The following is a 22,545-nucleotide window of genomic DNA, read 5'->3' on the forward strand; positions in this document are numbered from 1 at the left end:
GTGTTTACTTTGTTCTTTGGCTACTACTGCACTCCCTTACACAATACTGCTAAAATTTTGGATGATTTTTAATGTTTTGCTTCCTTAGAAGACATTTAAATGGATCGATGTTTATCATGCTGACAAATGCATTTTGACTCCATCTTTTGCAATCCCTTATTATCACGAATCATGCATCTATCTGAATTGTACCCTGGTTACCTGAAAGATCAAGAAATGGTAGATTCAATTTTTGAGAACTCCTGCATAAATCCAGAGTGATCTGGTCAGAGACGTCTTGTCAAACAGTTGGCAGGCTGGCTAAGAAATACCAGGTGTAGCTGTGGACCTACAAAATCACACGGGTAGGGGAGCAAGCCATGAATAATTTCAAGAAAAATCAGCTTGGTTATAATCCCCTACTGCAGCAGTGTAATGACCATTATTCAAACAGAAACTTAAAATATTGTCAGATGTTGACCCAAAAGAAAGGACCACAGACATTTCAGGAAAGGAAATGAAACTCAAAGCAAATAGAAATTTTCAAGAAACAACAATTGCTGGTCAAAGCAGAGATGGACACTTTAGATATGAACTAATCTGTCCTTAAACACCAGCACCATCAAAATCAAAACTAAACACAGGAACCTGCCTCATCTGAGGTAAAGATGAACCACAACATGACCCCCACTGAAACCATGCCCTGGTCAGTGGTCTGTGTTTTCTCACAGCCTCATTTGAGATGGCTCTTCTCTAAACTAATGGTTGCTGGCTGAGTTTGTGGATTGTACTTGTTTGGTAGAACTATAAGAAGATGTAAAAGATGGGTAAAATTAAAGCAACATTTGACAGTGGGAGGTATCTGTGAAAAATGTTGAGTGACGAAGGAGAAGAGCTGTCACAGATAGGAACCCACAGTGATTCACATGTCTTTGGTAACTCCTAAGCTAAGCTGGATCACTGTCTAGACACAATCATCTTTTTCCATTGATTGTAGAACGAAGCAAGACAAATAAAGTGCAATTCAGTTGCCCACACATAAGCGTAAAAGTACAATCTGAGATGCCACTTGACCTCTTGGACATCCCTGCAGGGCTGTTAGACGTGACAGGACTGGCAGTCCTGGTGCAGCAGCTGAAAGCCTGCTGGATACCCTCGGATGCCTCAAATGGGACTGGATGGCTGTTGGTGGGCAACAAAGCCGAGTCCGCAGCCAGTGCATCTACCTGATGTAACGTAGGTGTCTACTGTAGAGTGAGCTGAAGACTAGACTTCCCTGCTTGTATTGACCAGACTCCATTCTTTATAGAGACACCCACACTGAAAATAGGGAATGTGTTAATTCGTGAGTTGAGTCTCATCCCCTTCACCTACTCCTAGATGCCTTAAACTCTGCAAAATGAACTGTGGTGATGGTACGTTACAAATGCATCACAATATGTACTTTCACCAGTGGAAAACTGTTGTTTTACATAACTGCTAGCTCTTTGCTTGTATGAAAACTGAAAAATATGTAGATCGTGTTTTAACTTGACTATGTTCCCACCAACAAAATGGAAGGTGTGGCCATTGAGCAATCACTTAGCAAAGGGTGGTATGTGTAAACAAGGACTGCAAACAGATGTTTGCAGAAAATTTCCTTAGAATTTGACCTAGCAGCTGCCAACACTAGCTGAAATTTCTCATTCTCAGTCCATTGACTAAAAAAGTTTATGAACTGGATAGAAGGGGTGGCCTAACCATTGATTTACTTGCAAAGAAGGGGTGACATTAGAGCTGGCTCTGAGTTACACTCTGTGTTTCCCCAGATATCACTTTAAATGAAGAAGCTATTCCTTAGAGCCTTCTTTTATTTAGGCAAATTATCAAGATGTTCTGCCCACCTCAAAGAATGAAGTCTTGGCCCTTTAAAGCAACAGTTCCAGGCCTTTGCAGCTCCAGATTCACTGCACTGCCTTCCAGTAAGAAGTCTTTGCAACCTCAGCAGAGGACATGATTCAGAGCAGGAGGGGCTGTGCGTCTGCCTTCCTTTGCTGTGGCAAGCAATAGGAGATGTACTCTTCATGAGTTGAGAAATGCTACCTCAGAGCTACCAGCTAAAGAGAAAGAGCCTTAATGCCATTACTAAATCTCAGCTACAGGCCATTAGCTAGTCATTTCTCCTTTATTAAGTTCCTCTGGTGAGTAGAACTATGTGCTTTTTATGAAACATCCCATGATATTCTTGAAAAGTGGATAAACTGGCGTCCAGAATCCAGAGACAACATCCTGATCTGTACTGTACTGGATTTACATTTATGTATATAAACACTTATTTAATGAACCTGTGGTGATAAAATACCCCAGAAGTCTCCATACTTGATAACTGACCCCATCTCAGCCAGTCTAAGACGTTTTCACTGAAGTTATTCCACAGCAAAATAGCACATGCTTCTTTGGAAAGCATTTCAGGGAAAAATTGAATGCTTTCCTACTGCTTGTGTTTAAAAAACAAGGGAAAATGAAGTCATTTTTTTTCTAGGGTAAGTAAACATCCATGTTGTACTTTTCTTCAAATTAATATTAATTTGCTAATTAATATTAATAGGAGGTATGCTCTTCACTGTGTTCATTCTATAATAACAATGCATTTTTTTCCAGCTACAGGCAGCCGTAGAAAAAATACATTCTCTTGGTGGTGGTGATGCAGGAATCAAGCACTCAACTCTGAAGATGGTAGAAGGAAACTTGGTATGAATTGTAATTGAAGAGAGGAAATCAGATGATGCTTAGTTCTCTCCTATTGTGCAGTCCTTTCCTTATGACACGGATGTATCCCTGTCACTACTTTTGTGACTGAATTGCTCTGTTTGTACCTTCTCTATGACCCCAGAAATGAGGGAAGGCATTTGTATGGGTCTGGGAAAAAAGATTCTGTGATCCTGATGGATGTGTGGATCTTAATCACTGCAGTTTTGCCCTGAGGATTCTGTTCTTACTGAGTATATTCTTCTCTTCAAAGGCTGAAAGTCCAGAGGTGAAAGCATTGCACGAAAAATTAACCACAGCCAACTTTAAAGTGATGGAGTATCGTAACCAGCTCCAATCTGCAAAACAGGAACTGAAGGTGACCCAAAAGGTGACTGACATGAGACATATGTTCAGGCCCATTCCTCCTTTCCAAAACATTTAATTATGTATTTACTTTTAATGTAGGCTTCAGTGCCATGGAAGTCAATGGGATTCAAGACCACACTTGAACTAAAGCACATGTTTAAACAGTTTGTTGGAGTGACATCCAGAGTAACCTTTTCCTCTTTGATTCATGATGGACTTTAATGCTATGTGCTCTGTTTCCTTTGGTTTCATTACTTTGTGTAAGAGACCTGCAATGCAGATCAGAGTAGAGAATATGGTCCTAAAAATAGAACTCTGCTGACCTTTTTATAAATAATTTAAATGCTCTTCATACTAACTTTAGCTCTCATTAATGTGGCTGTGTTGGAATTGTGCAAGAGAGATTGGCTCAATTCCTGTCTGCATGGGTGTGTATTAAGACAATATCTCTACTCTGTTCCTGTTTAGTTCTGGTTAAGTATTCATTATATCAAAAATAATTGTGTATATTGAAAACTGTTAGTAATGCTTGGTAAACCTTGGTGATGAATTAGAAATCCTCTTTACAAAAGTAGCACAGTTTCACACCCAGCTATACAGCTAGATAGTACAATTTGACACTCTCCCTAGGCAGGCAGCAAAACACAGATTTGCATTTTTAAAAAATCCAAGAATATTACTCAAACATCAAAATACTGAATTACCCACCTCACAGTGTGCAATAATTCATGTTAGCCAAACCCCTCCTAAGCACCAACACTCTGTATTGTGATAACGATCTGAAACAGCTTACATCACGAGGGATACGGGGTGTCAGATACAGGCTATAAAGGCCACTGTGTACAGATACAGTGTTTTGTGTTTACTGCCAGAGAGAGCAGCTTTGCCTCCCCTCTCCCCAACACAGGTATTTAAGCCTGGCCTTATTATTGATGTTAATCCCTTTTTCATAGCTTTTAGCAAATGAAGTTGGTGAAGATGTGAATATTCAAAATCTCTTGACTAATTCTGGCAGCTGGCGTGGACGAGCCCAGCAAATTCTTGTTCTCCAAAGCAAGGTGAGTTAAGACCCTGCATGGTGCCATGTAAGGTGGGTGCTGGGATGCTCTTTCTAAGTATAGATATTACCTCAGTTTAAGGCAAAGATACCATTAGTTCTTCATTAAGTAACTCTGAACATCTATACTTGCTTATAAGGTGTGTCCCAGTACAGTGTGTGCTGCAACTACAAGACCAGACTTTTCTATGTTGAAGAAAGCAACTGTTAGAATAAACCACTTTATGGTAACTTTTGTAATAGCTTTTTGGTATGTTTGTGTGTGTGTGCATGCACATGTGTGTGTGGCGGTGGGATGTGTCGTGGTTTATCCCCAGCCAGCAACTAAGCACCACACAGCCGCTCGCTCGCTCCCCCTACCCCGATGGGGTGGGGGAGAGAATCGGAGGAGTAAGAGTGAGAAACACTCCTGGGGTGAGATAAGAACAGTTTAATAATTGAAACAAAATAAAGTAAAATAGTAGGAGTAGTAGTAATAATAATAGTAATAATAATATACAAATCAAGTGATGCACATTGCAATTGCTCACCAGCCACCGACTGATACCTAGCCCGTCCCTGAGCAGTGATCGCTGCTCCCCGGCCAACCCCCCCAAGTTTCTATACTGCCCATGACGCCATATGGTATGGAATAGCCCTTGGGGCAGTTTGCGTCAGCTGGCCTGGCTGTGCCCCCTCCCAGTTTCTTGTGCACCTGGCAGAGTATGGGAAGCTGAAAAGTTCTTGACTAGCATAAGCACTACTTAGCAACAGCTAAACCCAGTGTTTTATCAGCATTATTCTCATCCTAAATCCAAACCACAGCACTATGCCTGCTACTAGGGAGAAAATTAACTCTATCCCAGCAAAAGCCAGGACAGGGTGTTAAATTTTAAATATGTGTTGTTGTGTGCAGGGTCTTTCAGAGTTCCTGCGAACAATATAATTAGTCTACTGCACACATGCAAGTTTCAGTATTTAAGTTGGGAATCTTTTGCATCTGTGTCAAAGGAGAGAGTTCAGTGACCTTGGAGAGCAATGGCAGCCTAGTTAAAATCCCAGGATGTTTTGAAGGTGCCTCTCTCCACTGAGTACAGAAGGAGCCCTGTCAGTGTCTGTACTCTGACTTAGACACCTTTGTTCAATGCCTAAAGTCAGATGGGAAGAATTGAGGCCAAATAAAATTTTCAAGTTGTTCCCTCAGGAACTTCAGTAAAATCTTTAACTCTTGAATCTTCTGAAGGGTACAGTCTAGCTGAAATGTCAGCTTGAGACAGGGAGGCAGTTTTGTCTTCTGCATCTTAAATAAAACTTCTCTCGGGCAATTTGATACATGTTTTTTGCTATTTTTCTGCTGTTGAATTATATGCCAACTAACTGTAATTTTTGCACTCTGATTGACTGAAATTGTTATCCTCTACTTTTCCTTGGGCAAGTTATGTTTTCCTTCTGTTAGACCCCCTGGCTGGGATTCATCTGAAGACTGTACATACTGTACTCTACTGTAATGTAGAAATTTCTTTTCTGAGCCAGTCTCCTCAGGCCCCTTCTGTAGTCAGTGCGGATCTTGTAAATACAGTCACTGGATCAAAAGCAAGGTAGGTGCATCTTATCTTAGAAGACACCTCCAGAACAGGGCAGAGGAACTGCGCTGTAGCAGTGCCCACTTCCTTCTACTGACTATAAAAGATGTCTGCAGTGAATAGCTGAGATGCAGGGGCTGAGTTCACTTGACCACACACAGGTGTCTAATGCCAGCCGAGATGCCGTAGGGTGCCCCTCTGACCTCTCTGGTCATCTCTCCAGAAGAATATGGATGTCTTGTAGATCCTGCGTCATATGTGTCTCCAGTATCCTGGGGCATCTCAAACAGTGCTAGGTACCTATGTTCAGGCTAGTGAGCTGTGCCTTAGGTGTTTACTTTGTGGATGTCCTGGATGGTGAGTCTGCTAAAGACCAAGATGCTTAAAAGTAGATAGGTGAGTGGGTGTCTGCCCTTCTAGAGGAGATCTAGAATATTATTCTTTTGCCCACACATGTGTTTAGTGGCATTCAAGATGCTTTGGAGTGTCTGCCTGGCCTCCACATGTGGCTCCAATAAAGTACAGATCTCCCATGTGTCTTGAGTCTCCTCAAGGAGGTCTTGTGCCATCTCCTCCCTGCACAGATGCCCTAGACATCTGCATATTTGTTAGCAGCTAACAAATTTAAATTTGAAAGAACAGACACTGCTCTGGCTTAGTTAACCATGGTAATGTCAAGAAGTTATATGATGGTACACTCTGAGTTCCCGTAGGTTATGTGATCTTTGATGCTGGACCACCGCACTCCTGGTAAAGGCTCTAGATGAGTTGTCATTATTGTCCCCTAGGTTCGAGAGCTGGAGAATCAGTTGGGTCAGAACAAGACCAGAACATCACTGAGTGAGATTGATGAGGAATTGCTGGCCCTTACTGATCTAAGGAAGTTGTCAGCCCAAGAGAAGAACTTGCTGAAGATTCGCAGCTTGGAAAAAGAAAAGAAAGAAACTTTAGAGGTAAAAACCTGTGAGCTGACAGAGTCCTGTTTGGGTATATAGTGTGTAATAACTTGGTTTACCTTCAGGGTGTATGTTACACCGTACCCAGAGACCATTTCAGAAACCCAGCTGATCTGCTGGAGGACGTTCTGCCACACTTTGCAGACTGAGCAAAAGTTGTCTGTATTGCACTCTTGCGTGGCCAGGCATACCTCTGTAGTACAAGATCTGGTCTTCCCCTCTGCTTCGGGATTCATTTGTCGGATGTATCCACTTGGCTTGAAATGTGGCCACCTGACAACTGTGCCTGATATGTGATGTTAGAAAGAGGGAGAGAGGGTTGAAATTGCAGCTGGTGCTGGCTTTATACTGAAGGCATATGTAGAAAGAAGCCCTGCTACAGCTCCATCCAAGCTCTGTAGCATCCCGCTCACCCTTTGGCCAGATGTGCATTCTTCATGTGCTGTTGAACACAAGCATCCCCCTCACACCTCATATATCTGTATGCCTATGGCCTTTTACATTAGAACAGAATAAAGTTGAGAATTACACCAGACGTCCTGTAAGAGGCATTCTGAAAATGGGTCTTACTGTCCACCGATCACATGTAGTTGCTACAAAAATAAACAGGCATCCAGCATTTAGGGGCTGAGAGAGGCGATAGCTAGTGGCACATGTAGTAAACCCTGAGGTGGAAAGGATACCTAGGCCTGTGTCCACAGGAAACATGGGTAGTAGGGGTCAGCTACACATATTCAGGTTAGCAAAGCTCATCTCCCTGTGCTCCTTTCCTGTATTTGCTTCTGTAAAGGCCGTCTGGCACCATCCCAGAGCTTGATTAGCTGCTGCTTTTCTCACCGCAAGTTAACTGTGCAACAGACTGAGCAGTGGGGTGATACACACCTCTCACTCTTGGCCGTGAGAATGAAAGAGAAGATTTACAGCTACAGGCACACAGCACAGGGAAGGCATTCCTCAATAACTGTAATCTGCATGGTTGCACTTCTAGTTTTGTGTTTCAGGCTCCATTCACAATAACTTCCCCTGTACTTGTCCATTACTACTTAACTGCCAGCATGCTCCCTGGGCAGTTTCATCTAGCTAAAGGCATGGCACAGGAGGCAGCATAAGCCAAGGGCAGCTTCTAGTAGATAGTGTGGCGTCACCACACTGTATCCGGAAGGAAGAGAGTTTCCCCATGGAGAGTGGTGAGGTAAGTGAAAAAGCAGGAGCATAAAGAATTAGGTTCTAACACAAAATTATCATTTGCTTCCTGGGACATACTGAATCAACCTAGTCCACTTGTATTCCTGAGCAGATAGGCCTTTCTTGATGCTGGCAAGCAGGCAGTGAGTAGTAGCATTTCTAATTTCTAACTTAGGGATGATATGGTGTCCCAGTTCCATTTTTCAGATTCTACCAGGCGACGTGTGATTCCTTTAGCTCACCAAAGCACCTGGGGCTTGCTGATAGGCTGTAACTGTCATTTCCTCTGATGTGTTTGCATCACTGCAGAAACTCACCGGGGAACATGATGCTCTCCAAAAAAGTCATGAAGAAGTGAAAAAAAAACTTGATGCATCAAAAGCCAGGAACAAAGTACTGTGCAGCGAAGTGAAAACCCTGAAAGGACAGATCGCCACCTTGCTGGAGAAAGGAAAACACGACGATGAGCTCATAGACGCCTTACTGGTACAGTCTGACTATTACTGTTGGTCTCAGCCCCTGCAGATCCTGCCCTCTTTCTTTAAGTGATGAAACGTGATGTCATTTAATGACACGATGACACAGACAACCTTAGGGTATACCAGGGCCTGATGAATCAAACTGTGACAGCCAGAGGTTTCGTAGTCAGCTACAGTCCTTCTGCATTTTGGATCAGATCAACTATGACACAGTTGCAGTCAAGTGGCTCTAAGCTGCGAGTGTTGTAAGAAACATTTTGCAGGATTGAAATAGATTTGTCTCATTTGTCTAGGTAGAGGAAGGGCTTCATTCCTGACCCATGAAGCTGGACTGTATTCTCTGTTCTGCTTTCAGCTCCATTGGTAGATTTTTCGTCTGAGAATGCCTGCAATCTTGCACTTTAATTTTTTGTTTTACACAGCCCAAAACACACAAGCTGAACTATGGGTACTAAACCATGTGGACATTCACTTGCAGTAGCTGGAGCTGAGAGGACTTGGCCCCTTCAAAACCAAGAGTATTAGCAGAGACTCAGGATGCAGTTATGCTGAAATAAATGGTTGTTGTCATGGTCTTGCAGGACCCTTTTGTCCTGCCATGGTTCTAAATAGTCTTCCCCAATTACAATAATAATAAAAAATTATTAGAAGATAAGCCACTTCTTAGTGGGGTTAGTTCTGTGTTTCCTGATCCAGCTCCTCACAAGTTTCAAATCACATTTCTTTGCTTCTGTATGTAGGTTTTAGCTAAGACATGCTTATGATTTAGCTGGCATTCACCTTTCTGCATACCAGGCAGCTGTGGGGAATATGGGTGCTGACCAGCAGATTAGGCAGATTACAGAGGAGCCAAATAACAGTTGTCACTTTTGCTAAGTCTGAGCATTCTCACTAAAATTATTACAGAAAGATGCAAGTTTACTTGGGAAGGAATGGTTAACCTGTTTTAGCCCTTACATCAAAGAAGCACCTTGCTTGCAGTTTGTTGGCCTGACAGAACAAACTGTCTGACAAGTATTAGATTTGTCAGTGTGAAGAAAAACTCCAAAACCTACTGGTAAAACAGCAGCTTAGCCTCATAGCTGTCATCTCATGCTACCGTCATCTTTTAATGTCACTATGACACAATCTGATTGTGTTCTAATTTCACAAAAAGCACATTGAAATCTTTACTTTTATCCAATTTATGAAAAGGTCAGCTTCTTTGTCAAAGGCCAGCCTTTCTTGCTCTCTTTTCTGCTACACTGAGTAGCAAAGCTGCCAGCGAACTGAATCTCTCAGTGGCTCAGGTCTTTTCTGCTTTCACCATCCGGCCACTAAAATCTTGATATGACCAGCCAGTGGGGACAGACTGTCCTTACCCAGCCACATGTACCTGGGCATTGCAAATAGATGTGCTGTGCAGTCTTTTCAAGGGATAGATGCTGAGAACAAGACAAGCTGATCTCACGCCTAAAACAGAACGGACCAAATTGTTGGAGTGGCACTGGTGACATCAGTATGCTTACACCAAGGACTGGGTTTGGCAGGGCAGTGGCTTGCCCTAGCATTCCTAAATGGGTGTGTGTCTTGGGGGGTGTAAAACACCCAGGGGTTTCTTCATAATCATTGTGTACAAAAGTGAATATCTCACTCATTGTTTCTATTTTATCAGAGCCAGCAGAAGCAAATGCAGGAGATCTTAAAGCAGCTGAGCCAGCAGGACGAGAAGAACAAGGAGTCCCAGCAGATGCTAGGGCAGCACTTGAACAGTGAGGTTCAGAAACAAAACTGCCTTATAGAGCAGCTCAGACAGATGGTGGCTGAACGAGAAGCAAAGGTTAAAGAGCTGGAAGAGGAGATTGGGCAACTCACACTTCAGGTAGGCAGTCAGAAGAAATCAACTAGAGGAGCACACCTTGTGATCATTTTAGATCTGCTCTTCCACTTCCTTCTCCCTTGTTATCCGAGATGGTTGCTGGCTCAAGATTCTTATACCTGTCCTACTGACAGTCTCTCCTGATGGAATGATAAAGCAGGAATTCCCTCTTGTAACTCTTAAGTTTCTTTCCTGTTTGTATGTAACTTGCTACAAGCTGTTTAAGCAACAGAAAACACAGAAATACCAATCACATCCACATGCGGCCTCATGCCAAGACCGTGCCACATGACCGACAGCAAGGGTTGGGCTGCAATAGGGACTTCTCAGTATTCAGCATCCTTGGCTGCTGAAGGAAGCAAGCAAACAACCATAGGTGAGGCCAACATCAGCAGGCTGCCACGGTACCCAGCTACATCCCCTCATGGAGTGATGGGAGCCCTAGTAAGTTATTCTCATCTCCCGCTGTAAATCACTTCAAACAATTCCTCTCCCTCAGATCTCCAAGCTATTGATATGAGTCTGATGGGTCTCAGGCATACGGAGATTTCATTCTACAGATGAAAGAATTGGGAAGGTTGGCCCCTTATGGACTAGCATGTGAAAAATGTTTTCAACTTTTATGGTCTAGTGTTGCAAACTAACATAAGCAAAGTGGTCCTATTGCCAGAACACAGGCATAGGAATTGAGATGCAGACCACTAACCTACCAAAGGCTTCTTGTGTGGTCTGGTGTCTTACAGTCAGGTTTTGTTAGAGTATTTAGACATCCAGTTCCCATTGATATAAAATCCTCATAGGGTTCTGGTGAGATTTTGAATCTGTCAGGTACCTCAGTAATGGGGGCTAGAGCGTTGAACTCAAGATAAAACTTGGGTTAGGAACACAAACCAACCGTGCTGGCACTGGTAATGGTAGTGCTGCACTGTGGGTTCCCTAGTGACACTGTGCGCACCCTATGATTTCATATGAGACTGCACTTTTTACTGAGTTTTGCTTTGTTTCCATCCTGCAATGGGTAGAAACTAAAGAAAAGTTTCTGAGGCGGTCATGTAAATCAGAAGTTCTGGCATGCTTGTAGCAATAATCATAAGCTGCTGATCAGGCATTGATGCAGCTATTTTCCTTTGAACTGTGTAATTGGTTTTATAACCTGCTCCAACATTAACAGAAGAAATCTGCCCAACAAGGGGACAGTTCAGGAGCTGCTGATACACCACCTTCGGAGCACTCAGAAGAGCCAGGTTTTACTCTGCTTAAGCCTCTGGCATCAGGCAGCAATCAGGTTGGAAGGATTGGATCTGCTCGGTAAGAAGACCCTAATGTCAATGTTTAAAATTATTGTGAGCTATTCAGAAGCATGGTTTTCCCAGACAATTGTATCAAACCACAAGTGCTATGTGCCAACAGCTGTGGCAGCCAGTTTACAGTATATGGAAATCTCTAATCTCATTATCTCTTGGACTTTTGTCCTGGAACAGAGAAAGATATACAGACTTGCAGACATTACTACATTTGGCATGATGGTAGTGCAGCTAATTCTCTTTCTCCCGCTCAGATAATGTTTATGTGGTTAGCTTACGTGCCTGTGATTCTTCTCTCTTATGAGAAACAGGGCTTATAATGAGCAGACTTCTGAGAGCAGGGTGGCGAATTAATACAAAACGCCATTTTAGGTAAGCACTAAATCACTGGCACATTATTTAAATCAATAAATGTGCTCTGAGCAGGATTTCCTTGCAGAAATGTTGAAAACGCCACATCATTTGATCTTAACGCCCTTTTTAAAGCCTCATTGAGGACCGTGTAAATTACACTAATCTTAATACAGCGGTAAATCTGATTTTCGTTTACACTGATGTGACTCTGGGTCACTCTGGCTCTGTAAAGGGACCATAATACCAGAGCAAGTTATATCCTTTCCTGTTAAGATGCTGGTTTTGTTGCTAAAGAGTTCATGGTCTAATTGACAATGAGGATTTGAGACTGGTCTTCTGAGGAAGGAGGAAATTTTTCATCAGGTTAAGTTGCAACTGATTTCTTCTGTGTAATTTTGACTTGCCTACCACATTACTTTAGACACTGAATTTGGCTTTAAAATTGTCAGATGCATCCTTTAGTCTAAGTAGAGCATTACTACAAAATTTAAGAAAAGTTCTTCTCAGTGTATTCGAGTTAGAGTTAAAACATCCTTAATTTGAAAGTTTCCGCATCTCCATTCTGACTGACTTTATTCTCCCACTTCTAATGCTGCAGAAGTTCTGTCCTCATGGAGCAAATCCATATTTTATCCACTTTTTTACTTCATATGTCGGCTGATGGTAAGCAGGAAGGCAAGCAGGAAAACGAGGTTGGGTAATGGCTTTGTAGAAGCCACTAAGTGCAATGCATAAATTATTGCTTGTATACGTGGCTAACACGGCTCTGTCATGAAAACAGTTGACATGTCAGGTGGGCAATGAATGAGTCTGAAAACTGCAAGAGCCATTAATAACTTGGTCAGCAGGGCTCACTCATTTCATTAACTTTAATATGCTGATGAACTCTCTATTCCATTTTACTTTAGTGAATCATCTTTTCCTATCAGGAAAGATTAAATGAAAACTGCTATAAATGGGAACTAAAGCCCCTTGGAGATGTCGAAGTAAAAATCTGCATTGTTAGACCGGGCCGCTTCTGTCATTATCAACCTTAACTTGATTTTTGGATTAACCACTCCTAGTCTAGAAGGCACCTCTGCCTGTTCCACAATATTAAGGCTTTATCCTCTGTTAGCTGCAGCCTAAAGACAAGGAAACATGGGCTAAGTCTACAGGGACTTGCCTTTAGGCAGCTGAGCTCAAGTTCAGAAAACAAACACACGCTAGAATTTTATGTCCCAAGCACACATATAATTACACATAAAACTCATCCAGACTTGAAGTGATGCTCTAAGTGTTATCAGTTGACTCCTCCTCTTACAACAGTAGGCCTGACAGATCTTCCTGAGGGTGTCCACAAAGTAGAAGGGTTCAAAAAACTACAGAAAGTATATTTTTAAAGGGCATTTGGAAATAAAAGTTATGCACCTTGTTACAGAACCGGGGGTTCGTTTGGTTACGAAAGCACGCGACGTGCAACACCGTCAAACAAGCACAGTAACCTGTGCTTGTCTCCCGCCCTTGTGGGTGGAGGTGTAAGATGGCAGCGCTCTGTGCAAGGGTCCAAGGCCGTGCCTGCAAGGAAACAGAGCAGCAGCAGCTGCTTGTGGGGCTGCGTGCTCAGCTTGAGCCAAGCAGGGTCGAGAGCTATTCCTGCTCACGAGTTGCTGTGTGGCTACTCTGTGACACAGAGCTCCGCAATGCTGGCCTGGAGTGCCAGCAAAGTATCCCCGCAAGCACAGAGATCAACCACTGAGCTGTAGTTTTTGCATAACGGAGGCACAAGGTGTTTGTACGGCATGTTTTGGAGTCGGGGAGCAAGCTGAGCTATTGTGTATGCGGAGCCTGTGTGATACCCACTTAGGAGGCTCTGGGAGTCTTTTCCCTACAAGGCAGCAATAAACACAGGCGTTGGAAAATGACTGGAGTTCTTGGAGGACTGCCCTCTGTAGAGCTCAGTGCTTAACAAAGGTTTCTTCCTCTCAGCGCCGTGTCCAAGATGGGCCATACGCTTGTAGAGTCGGCAGCTACTAAGCCTTCCCTTCTCAGTAATAACATCACACCTGGCAGGTATGTATATAAAGTGCGTCATATACAAAGGAGGTTTCCTGCCACGCTCTGCAAGCTGCTGGCAAGCCTTATCCTTGTCTGCCTCCTTTCTGTAACGAACAGCTTCTTTCACCATCCTTTCTACCTGATGCTGCCAAAGAGCTCTGACACAGGCTCTAGCGTCTTCTTGCTATCTTAATTTTTGAATTGATTGCTGGTTTTATGCCCCATAAATCCCATTTTCCCATTTTCACCCCCAACCACCAAGATTTCTCCTGCTTTTTGTTCTAAAGGAGGTATTCCTGAATACTACTGTGCGGAGAGGTCAGAGAAGTAATGAAGTACATAATAATGGGATACATGGGAAAACTGCCCCTTCCTTTCATCACATATTAGGCACGAGAACAGCCATTGTACTAATGCTGCCTGAAGCCTTTCAGTGGGAGAAAATCAATAGCATGCCATTTAATAGCTTAGCATAGCACTTTGGAGAATCCGCGTATAGGCTTCTTTTACTTTGGCAGTAGCAATGGGAGGAGAGTCAGTGATAGTGAATTGGTCAGAGGTGGAAATTTGTTTTCAGGGCTGATGGGAAGGGAAAGCAACCTTGCGAAGGAAAAGACCTTTCTAATGGAACTCACGGTGGCTTTATTTCCAAATATTCCTATTCCATTTATTGCAGTATAGAGATTGATGCTGGGGGGAGGTAGTGAGCCTGGCTCTGCATTCTGGCTTAGTCTTCGGACAAGTGTATTTTGATATGTTTTTCAAATCCTGTCTTTGTTTCATTTCTTTCATTTGTGAAATGGGAAACAGACTCTCTACGCTTCTGCTGCTTTTAGGCTTGCTGGCACTGACCGCCTGGATTTGAAAGTGCTGCAGACACAGATCACAGAGCACAAGGCTCTCTGCCAGGCTGCTGAAGTGGAAAGAGACAGGCTCCTGGAACTGGTCACTGTGCTGCAGAAAAGGTAGCGGCGGATTCTGCCAGTATCCTTTGTGGGATGCTGCGATTAAGGAACGCTCGAGACGTGTGAGAGTCTATAGCATGCAGTACAGTGCGCCATACGCTGCCAGTGTGATCCTTTCCTTAAATAGCAGCTTTTAAACGTTTTCTGCTCAATTTCCCTGCCTTGTTGATGATTCATTTTTTTATTATTCTTTTAGAACAAAGGGCAGAAAAAATGGAGTCATCTTCAAGCTTGCTGCACCTAGATAAAACTAGAATTCATGTATTTACATATGCGTGGTGTTATTGAGGCAGCAATATTTTTCATTAGTAGTAAATACTGTAATTATAGTTATAATCTGACTTCTGTTCCAAAAGCTTTTCACATTCTTCTAAGTTTCACTGTATCCTCTTCTAAATGGATTTTTTCTGATTGAACTGAAGCATAGTGGTGATTTTTTTTATTATTATTATTATTATTCAATTTAAGATGATGTTAAAAGCCAACGATGTTTTTAGGAGGGCAGGGAAAGCAAAGTCTTTTCTCTTTGGACACCTTTCAGCTACTGCTTTTTTTCCCCAGTTAAGAGAATGTGTATTATTGGATTCCCAAATCTGTATTCCAGCTTGTAGGAAGATATACTTTTGTCTGTCTGCTTTTGAATACAATGGGCAGTATTTGCTTGCTTGCTTGCTTTATGTTACAATAGTTATCATTTCTCACTTGTCTAACTTTTGTCCCGTACAATTAATTGCAGTGAGAAAAATACATTTTTTTGTAACTGTGGTAAAGGTGCTTTTAAGGGCTAAATCCTGGAAACAAACACTGGGAGAATCTTACTCATGTTTGTAAGCCCAGTGACTTTAATAGAGCTGTGCAGTTACATAAGGATGGAGGTGTGAGTAAGAGCTGAAACGGGGCCATCCTGAATATGGGGTAATGAAGAACACGGAGTCAATGAAATGCACAGTTGCTTGTAAAATATACCATAGACTGATGATTCAGCAGCTCCGCAGTTATCACACATTTATCAAGAGCTCCTGCAGGTAAAGTAAATTTTGTGAGATTGTGTGCAATAATTCTTGGAAGACCTCAGGATAATATAGCATCCGGTCATACTTTAACATGAATATATGTAAAAAAAGTCAGGCATTCCTCCTCTTCCCTTCCCTTCCCCTGTTGGAGTCTGGGTCAGCAAAGCTCAAGTAACACATAGAATGCTTAAGTCAAGAGAAGAGCACTGGGAATGGTTACATGAGCGGGATTTTTCTACAGCAGCTGCCAGATTTAGGACTGTGTTTCACAATCACTTACTGCAGAGCAGAATACACAGTCAGAAGATACTCCGTTGTAAATGGTTTGTAGGATTGGGCCCTGCTGGGGGAAGGGGAAGAGCTAGAAGAACATTTTAGTTATTCACATTGGCAGAAGATTTGGTAAGAACCGACTAGTCTTGTCATTTTTCCTCCGCTGTTTGTCTAACATGGATGCTAGGGGAACACCTGGTCAAATGAAAGTTTAGTGAATTCAGAACCACTGAGAGAAATATAATTTCTCATAGCATGTCACCAGCCTGGTAATTCACTGCCACAGGAGGTCAGAGTCTTGCCTGTAGCTAGATTTTTAAGACAGTGGTATAATTTTATTATAGTTGTAATATTTTTTTTTAGTTATGCCAGCTAGGAGGGAAATAAGACTAATCAAGTCTCTTGATTCAGGGAGTAATCAGCTATCACCCGTGGGGTCAAGAAGGAAATTCTTTTATTCTGCACTATAGAATACAGTGAGTCAATTCAGGTTTCTCTTTAGCTTTAAACTCCTTTAAATCATTTGGTATCAGGCGCTGTCCTACACAAGATGCACCACTGACTGTGTCTGTGGGTGCCCATCAAATTTTTGTAATTAATTTTCTAAGATGTTTTGCGGGGTGAATAGAGAGGCAATTTGCTCTTCCGTGCGGTACTGCAGAGTGAACCATCACTTTCTTTTCCACTTGCTGTCTAATGGCCAAGTTTATTAAAAGCAACATCGAGTTTCTTTTCTTACTTGCAGATAACTGACGCAAAACAGCTAAATGCTAGACAGCGTTTTTATAAACTATTTTCCTTCCAGATTTTCCCAGTGTGTTAAAAAAATGCATTTTATTGTTCTTGTAATAAAATATCTCTCCTCAGCAATCTGCAGCTTGCCTGCCTGTCTGAGTGGTAAATTCACACAAGTAGCCAGTGTTAAGGGATCTAGGCAACTTCCATTAATGAACCCATTATTTCCAACTGTACTCATTAGTTAATTCTATTTTGCAAATGTAGAGGATGTCATTTGGAACAATTGCACTGGGATTTCTGCCTTTGGATGCATGGCAAATTTTCCTTTTCCCTCTATTGGGAGCTATGCAGCATGAAGCAGGATTCAGTATCAAGACTCACTGATCCTTAATAGTCATCACATAAATAAGCTGAGCTACTTTTGTTTGCCTATCAGGGTGGAGGAAGGCAGCGATAAAGTCTTGGAAGCTGAGAAGAGGCTTCAGGAAGAGCGGCGGCGATGTGTCATTTTGGAACAGCAGCTTGAAAAACTGCAAATGGATCCGGGGCGGAACACAAGTGCACAGAAACCTCCCCTGAGGAGCAAAATAGGTGAGGTTAGCTACAGCGCTTATCTACAACTATGTCCCCTGTCCCAGCTCTGTGGTTAGTAGACAGCAACAACATTGGGACTCTTACCTATCAAACCAACACAAGTGCTTGACCTTACACGCGGCTATTTGGACCTACTCAGACCAGTGGGCCAAAACAGAAGGTGAAATCCTGGCCCCACTTAATTCAAGAGGATTTTGCCACAGATTTCAGTGGGACCAGGACTTCTGCAATACGTTGTTTTCATGGGTGACAGTCTACAGAAAAAATGTGACACTGCTCTGTGTTGCCACCATGCCCACTGCTGTGTTCCCTTTGCACTTCTGCCTGAGAGATTCATCTGAAGGTTAAGAGCAGAATTAAAGGACGCATCCCAATTTAAGGCCTGTCAGTGTCTATGAAAAACTATTGCTGGTGATGAAGTAATTAGATCTGGTGTAATTTATTATCCCATGAACATGATAATCTCCTGCTATAAATATGAAAGCCTCACTAGCATAGTTAAAGGAGAAGAATTCATGGTGGATGTTAAGTTTTTATTTCCCTGATCAGATCCTTTTATTGCTTAAGGACTCTGATTCTGTAAAGTGTCTAAATCAATAAAATGGCACATATCCTTAAGGAAACTTTTCCAGTGGTTTCCCTTTTTATATGTATTTTCATAAAGTTAAAAGACTTTAAATGCCAGGATACGAACAGTAGGAATAGGAATTTCAATTTGGCAAATATTAGGATGCCATCAGGCTGAGTTATGGTGGTTGGAGAGGTCACAAGCCTCAGCAGAGACCTTGCACAAGCTCTTGGCCTGCCCCACGCTGAAACACATGATCGTGGGCCGTAGGGGGACTGCCCTGCAGCTCCGCAGATGCATGGCATGGCTTTCCATCATGACTCCACCCAGCACTACAGTGTGTACTAATGCTACCTCATCACCTTAGAGCTGACCTGTACTGAGCACTATGACCTGTATAAGCAGTCACCTCCTTTTCCACCTGCACCAGTGTCTTGTTTCTCCTTAGGTGTGGGTCAGACTGAGGTAAGAAACGCTACTGTAACTGCATTGCGTTTCTTCGCATCTCCCATCGTAGTGCTCTTGGTCATATGTACGTTTGACAGTTAAGTTCTTTCTGGAGCAGAACCGGGATGCAAGAAATCAGATCTTGTTGTTCACTACGCTCTCGATTTATACAGGAGAGCTAGGGTCTCCAGTGTAACATCTACATGGTGTTCAGGACCTCAAGGGAAGCACTGCCATTCACCCATCCAGTGTATAGAGAGAATTAGGTATATGGGAACAGGATTCAGAGGAGCCTTTGTCTTGAACGGGGACTGAATGATTGCTTCAGACCTACTCCTGCCTGTAAAATATGGATCCATTCCTTAGAGCAGAACTGTTGTGTCCTTAGAAAGGGCTCCAGCCAGCATCAACTCATTCTCATGTGTTTGTCTGCAAGCACTGTACAAATATTTAGAGCTGTCTTACCTGTATCAACCCAGAGCCTGACAGCAGAAAAAGTAGTGCAGAAAAAATTAGATCCTAATAGAAACCTAGTGCTTAGAAACAAAGTGCTGCAGCCTTTGGCCTTTAGGACATTCATCTTGATAAGAGAGCAGTGCTGGGCCTCACAGAAGTGGTGATTCCCAGGAGGGTTTGGAGGTGAGAGCCTTTGGAGCCCTCATATGGTTCTGCAGGTGCCCAGAGGAAGAAATCAGGGCATGTGTAGGGACAGGTAGTAGCCAGGTGAGAGTTGTGGGAATACAGCTCTCAAAGGAGCATTTTTTACTGGCTCCATGCCTTAAATAGCATGGGAGCATTTTGGTGCTGTCTTCTAGAGGATAATTTCACTGAATTTTTGAGTGCTTAGACTTTTCTACAACCTGGTGAAGTGTTGATGTGTTGTTCTGTTATCATACATGTGCTTCACTTAGACTTCCCTTGCAACCTCAGAGAGATACAGTGATAAACTCTCCAGGTCCTGAGCCATTTGGTCAAGTTGTTGTGCTGTAGTAACAGTTTGGTAACTCACCTCTGGGAGATTGGCATTTCATAGCTGGGGGAAGCAGGCCGTTATCAGTGTGACAGGTGCCTTCTTACTAAATGTTTAGTTCATTAGTCTTGTCTGCTTAAGGACTAAAAACAAATGTAGAAAAGGATTGCCAGTCAGACTAATAAGAAGAAATCCTCTCTAAGTCCATAAGATGAGTAGGTAACAATCTATCTCACCACCTTTCTTTGAAGAGAGCTCAGCCCCTTGTTATGTGCCAAAACTCTCTGGAGTTTGTACAAGAAATGAGTCTACAAGTCTGTAATGTACCTCTTCAGCAAAGCATGTAGGTTATCTAAATGCTTTCATGCCAGATAGTTGAGGAATGAAAAGCTTGAATATAAAATAGAGACTAGAGAACCCACTAATTAACATAATATTTTCCTTTCTTTCTGAAAATGCAAAATTGGAGAGAGCTGATCTAATTGCTAATCTAATGTTTCTAGTCTCTCCAATTCAAGGGGAGTAGATAATGATGCTGAGTAGCTAGAAACAACCCAGTTGTGTTTTAAAATTATTCATGCTTTGCTTTTTTTTTTCTGTCTTATCCAAATTTCTAATTAGCAAAGAATAATCCCAGAAGAGAAAAGGTAAGTAACAGCAGGTTTTCCACAAGTCCTGTAAAACGTGACCTCAAGATCAAAAGCATTTCTTGGTTATACAACATAGCCTTTTCTTCTCATATTTTTTGTCAGAGTCCAATACTCTCTGACCAGGTTCTTTTAGATATTTCACATGAGGAGGATTTAGTATTTTAATATCAAATTTATTTGATTATTTGAAGATAGTTGACGTTATGTGGGATTTTAATTTGGAAAAGTGATACAGCAATGTAGTGAAGTCACAACACAAGCCCAATATAGCAATTGCAATGTACAGTTGAATCACAATACGAATATGATTCCCATTACTAGCCTAGACGTTCGCTATCATGATGCTGGGTGTCCCCAGTTGGCGGAAAGGAATAGATGGGTTGAAGCCAGGTCAAACCTGTTTTCTTCAAAGCTCATTTTGCTGGTTATTTGATTTTTATACTCTATATTGGGCTGAACCACATATACACTGCCCTCATGTTGGTCTAGCTGGCTCAAGGTAGGTAGTACTTTCTATTTGATTATTTTAGAGAAGGCCATTTACATTTACTCAACTGATTCAACCGTTTATCTACAGCAAAGACCACCCTCCAGTCCCCTTGGTTCTGGGATAAGTTCAGCATCCTCTGCGATAGCTGTGGTCACTTCCTACATTCCTTTCTGAGCTGCTTGAGCACATCTTCCTTGCCTGTCTTCTCTGAGCCTTCTCCCATTGTAGGGATTCACTGGTCGGTCACAGTTTTTTGCTTTTCCAATCCCAATAGTAAATTGAATTATATTTTCTCTATAACCCTGAAAAAAGTTTTTGTGTCCCTTTGAAATGACAGGGGCAATGCTGCATGTTTTGGGTAGGCCTTTATTTAGGAAAGCATTCCTGATTTAGAACCGCAGTTTGAAGTACACATTTAAGTGCTTTACTGCATTTAACATATGTTGTGTTTACGTTGAGGATCAAAGTGCTTTACAAGAGCTGTTTCAGTGTGCGCCACATGCAAACTTTACCACAGGCATTCAGGAAGCAACAGTTGTCATAATCTTAAGTGAAACACAATGACAAGATAAAAATCAAAATAATCCTTTTCAACTGTTTCTATCACCTATTGTTTTGGCCACTTTGGAAGATTTTTTTTTCTTCTCTCAATAGATAGGCACACACATTGCTGCATTTAGTCCTGAAATGCAAACTCATCATGTTTTCATTTTGCTGAAAGGAGGTTAAAATAAAAGTCTGTCCTATATATTTACAGTATTTTCATGGATATACACAGAACTTAACAGATTCCTTAGTATTTATTCACTGTTTCCTGAGATTTACTCAGTGTGCTACCAAGTGAAAATGGTTGCTTGTTTTACTAAAACTCCATTTTGTGATTAAATCTACAGGCCAGTCTGCGAGTCGCTCAAGACTCACCTTGAATGTCAGCGATAGGAAGGAGCTCTCTGCAGCCCAGCTTTCCAGGTTGCCTCTAGAATCACAGATAGAGGAGCTGAGCACAAGGTATGGTTTCCCTTCCTCCTTGCTGTTACTTGCAATAGCTAAAATTCATTGCTGTCCTCTTAGCAGTGATATTACCTGCACCTGCTCCTCAGAAGATAAAACCTAGCAAACTCTGTAGAAATCACAGATCCTCTGGTTTGAGCTTGTTTATGTCATTCTTATACAAATTTCCTAATAGTTATACAGATACCCAGAAATGTTCAGCTAATACGAATGTTAAGCAACGCAAATCACATCCAAGGAAGACACTTTTTTTTTTTTTCGTTTTTCTTTCCTTATGTGTTGATTGCAAGCTTATTAGTGAAAATAAAATGATAATCTTTAACAAAACAGGTCTTGGTCATCTTTTCTATCGCAAAGAGGGAAGGAACAAGTGTTAAGTCTGCTCTTTCTCACACCTGTCATAAAATTACCAGAGAGCATGTGTTTCAGTGTTTTCTTCCCCGGAGCTGAAGCACTGTTCTAATTTGCTTTGAAGATCCACAGCTCACATTAAAGTTTTCTTTTTGTTTCCTCATAGGCTTGTGATCCAGCTGGATGAGAACGAAGCTCTAAAGGCTGCTTTGGAGGCTACTGTGAGAAAGAAAGAGGAAGACTTTAAAATGTATCAAGACACAATGGACCAAGTGAAGGATATCTTTTTACAGGCCATTCGGCAGCAGAAACAAGAGAAGAGTTAAGCAAGATATTCAGAGTCCTTTGGACTGCAGAGCAGGGAGAGAGCCCGGGCATCGTGCCCACGAATTGAAATGCAGTGGCAGTGTAGTTTTGCAGCCTTGGATCATGTCATTTCTTTAGCATTTGCAGAAGAGGATGAGAAATGGCGATGAAATACAAAAAGAGTGAAGGTTTTGTATGTCAGCAAATTCTGCCTGTAAGAGTCAGCAAGCAGCTGGCTCTCAGACTGCACATGCCGTAAGTTGGTGCAGTTTAGGAAGCTGCAATTCTGCAGTGTGATTTTG

The 22,545-nt window shown here is 42.1% G+C and overlaps 1 protein-coding gene across 1 annotated transcript in view; it reads left to right on the forward strand.

Annotated features, from left to right (window-relative positions):
- Positions 1-22,263, forward strand: part of CCDC13 (coiled-coil domain containing 13) — a 31,784-nt gene extending 9,521 nt beyond the window's left edge. The window contains exons 5-16 of the mRNA XM_009482153.2: positions 2,620-2,709; positions 2,981-3,097; positions 4,029-4,133; positions 6,483-6,647; positions 8,145-8,321; positions 9,969-10,175; positions 11,344-11,480; positions 13,799-13,882; positions 14,704-14,832; positions 17,293-17,447; positions 21,469-21,583; positions 22,104-22,263. Coding sequence (XP_009480428.2) covers positions 2,620-2,709; positions 2,981-3,097; positions 4,029-4,133; positions 6,483-6,647; positions 8,145-8,321; positions 9,969-10,175; positions 11,344-11,480; positions 13,799-13,882; positions 14,704-14,832; positions 17,293-17,447; positions 21,469-21,583; positions 22,104-22,263 — 1,641 coding nt within the window. The remainder of the gene's footprint in view (positions 1-2,619; positions 2,710-2,980; positions 3,098-4,028; positions 4,134-6,482; positions 6,648-8,144; positions 8,322-9,968; positions 10,176-11,343; positions 11,481-13,798; positions 13,883-14,703; positions 14,833-17,292; positions 17,448-21,468; positions 21,584-22,103) is intronic.
- Positions 22,264-22,545: the final 282 nt, after the last annotated feature.

Source organism: Pelecanus crispus, chromosome 2, assembly GCF_030463565.1.
Source record: "Pelecanus crispus isolate bPelCri1 chromosome 2, bPelCri1.pri, whole genome shotgun sequence".
In the NCBI taxonomy this organism is placed as follows: domain Eukaryota; kingdom Metazoa; phylum Chordata; class Aves; order Pelecaniformes; family Pelecanidae; genus Pelecanus; species Pelecanus crispus.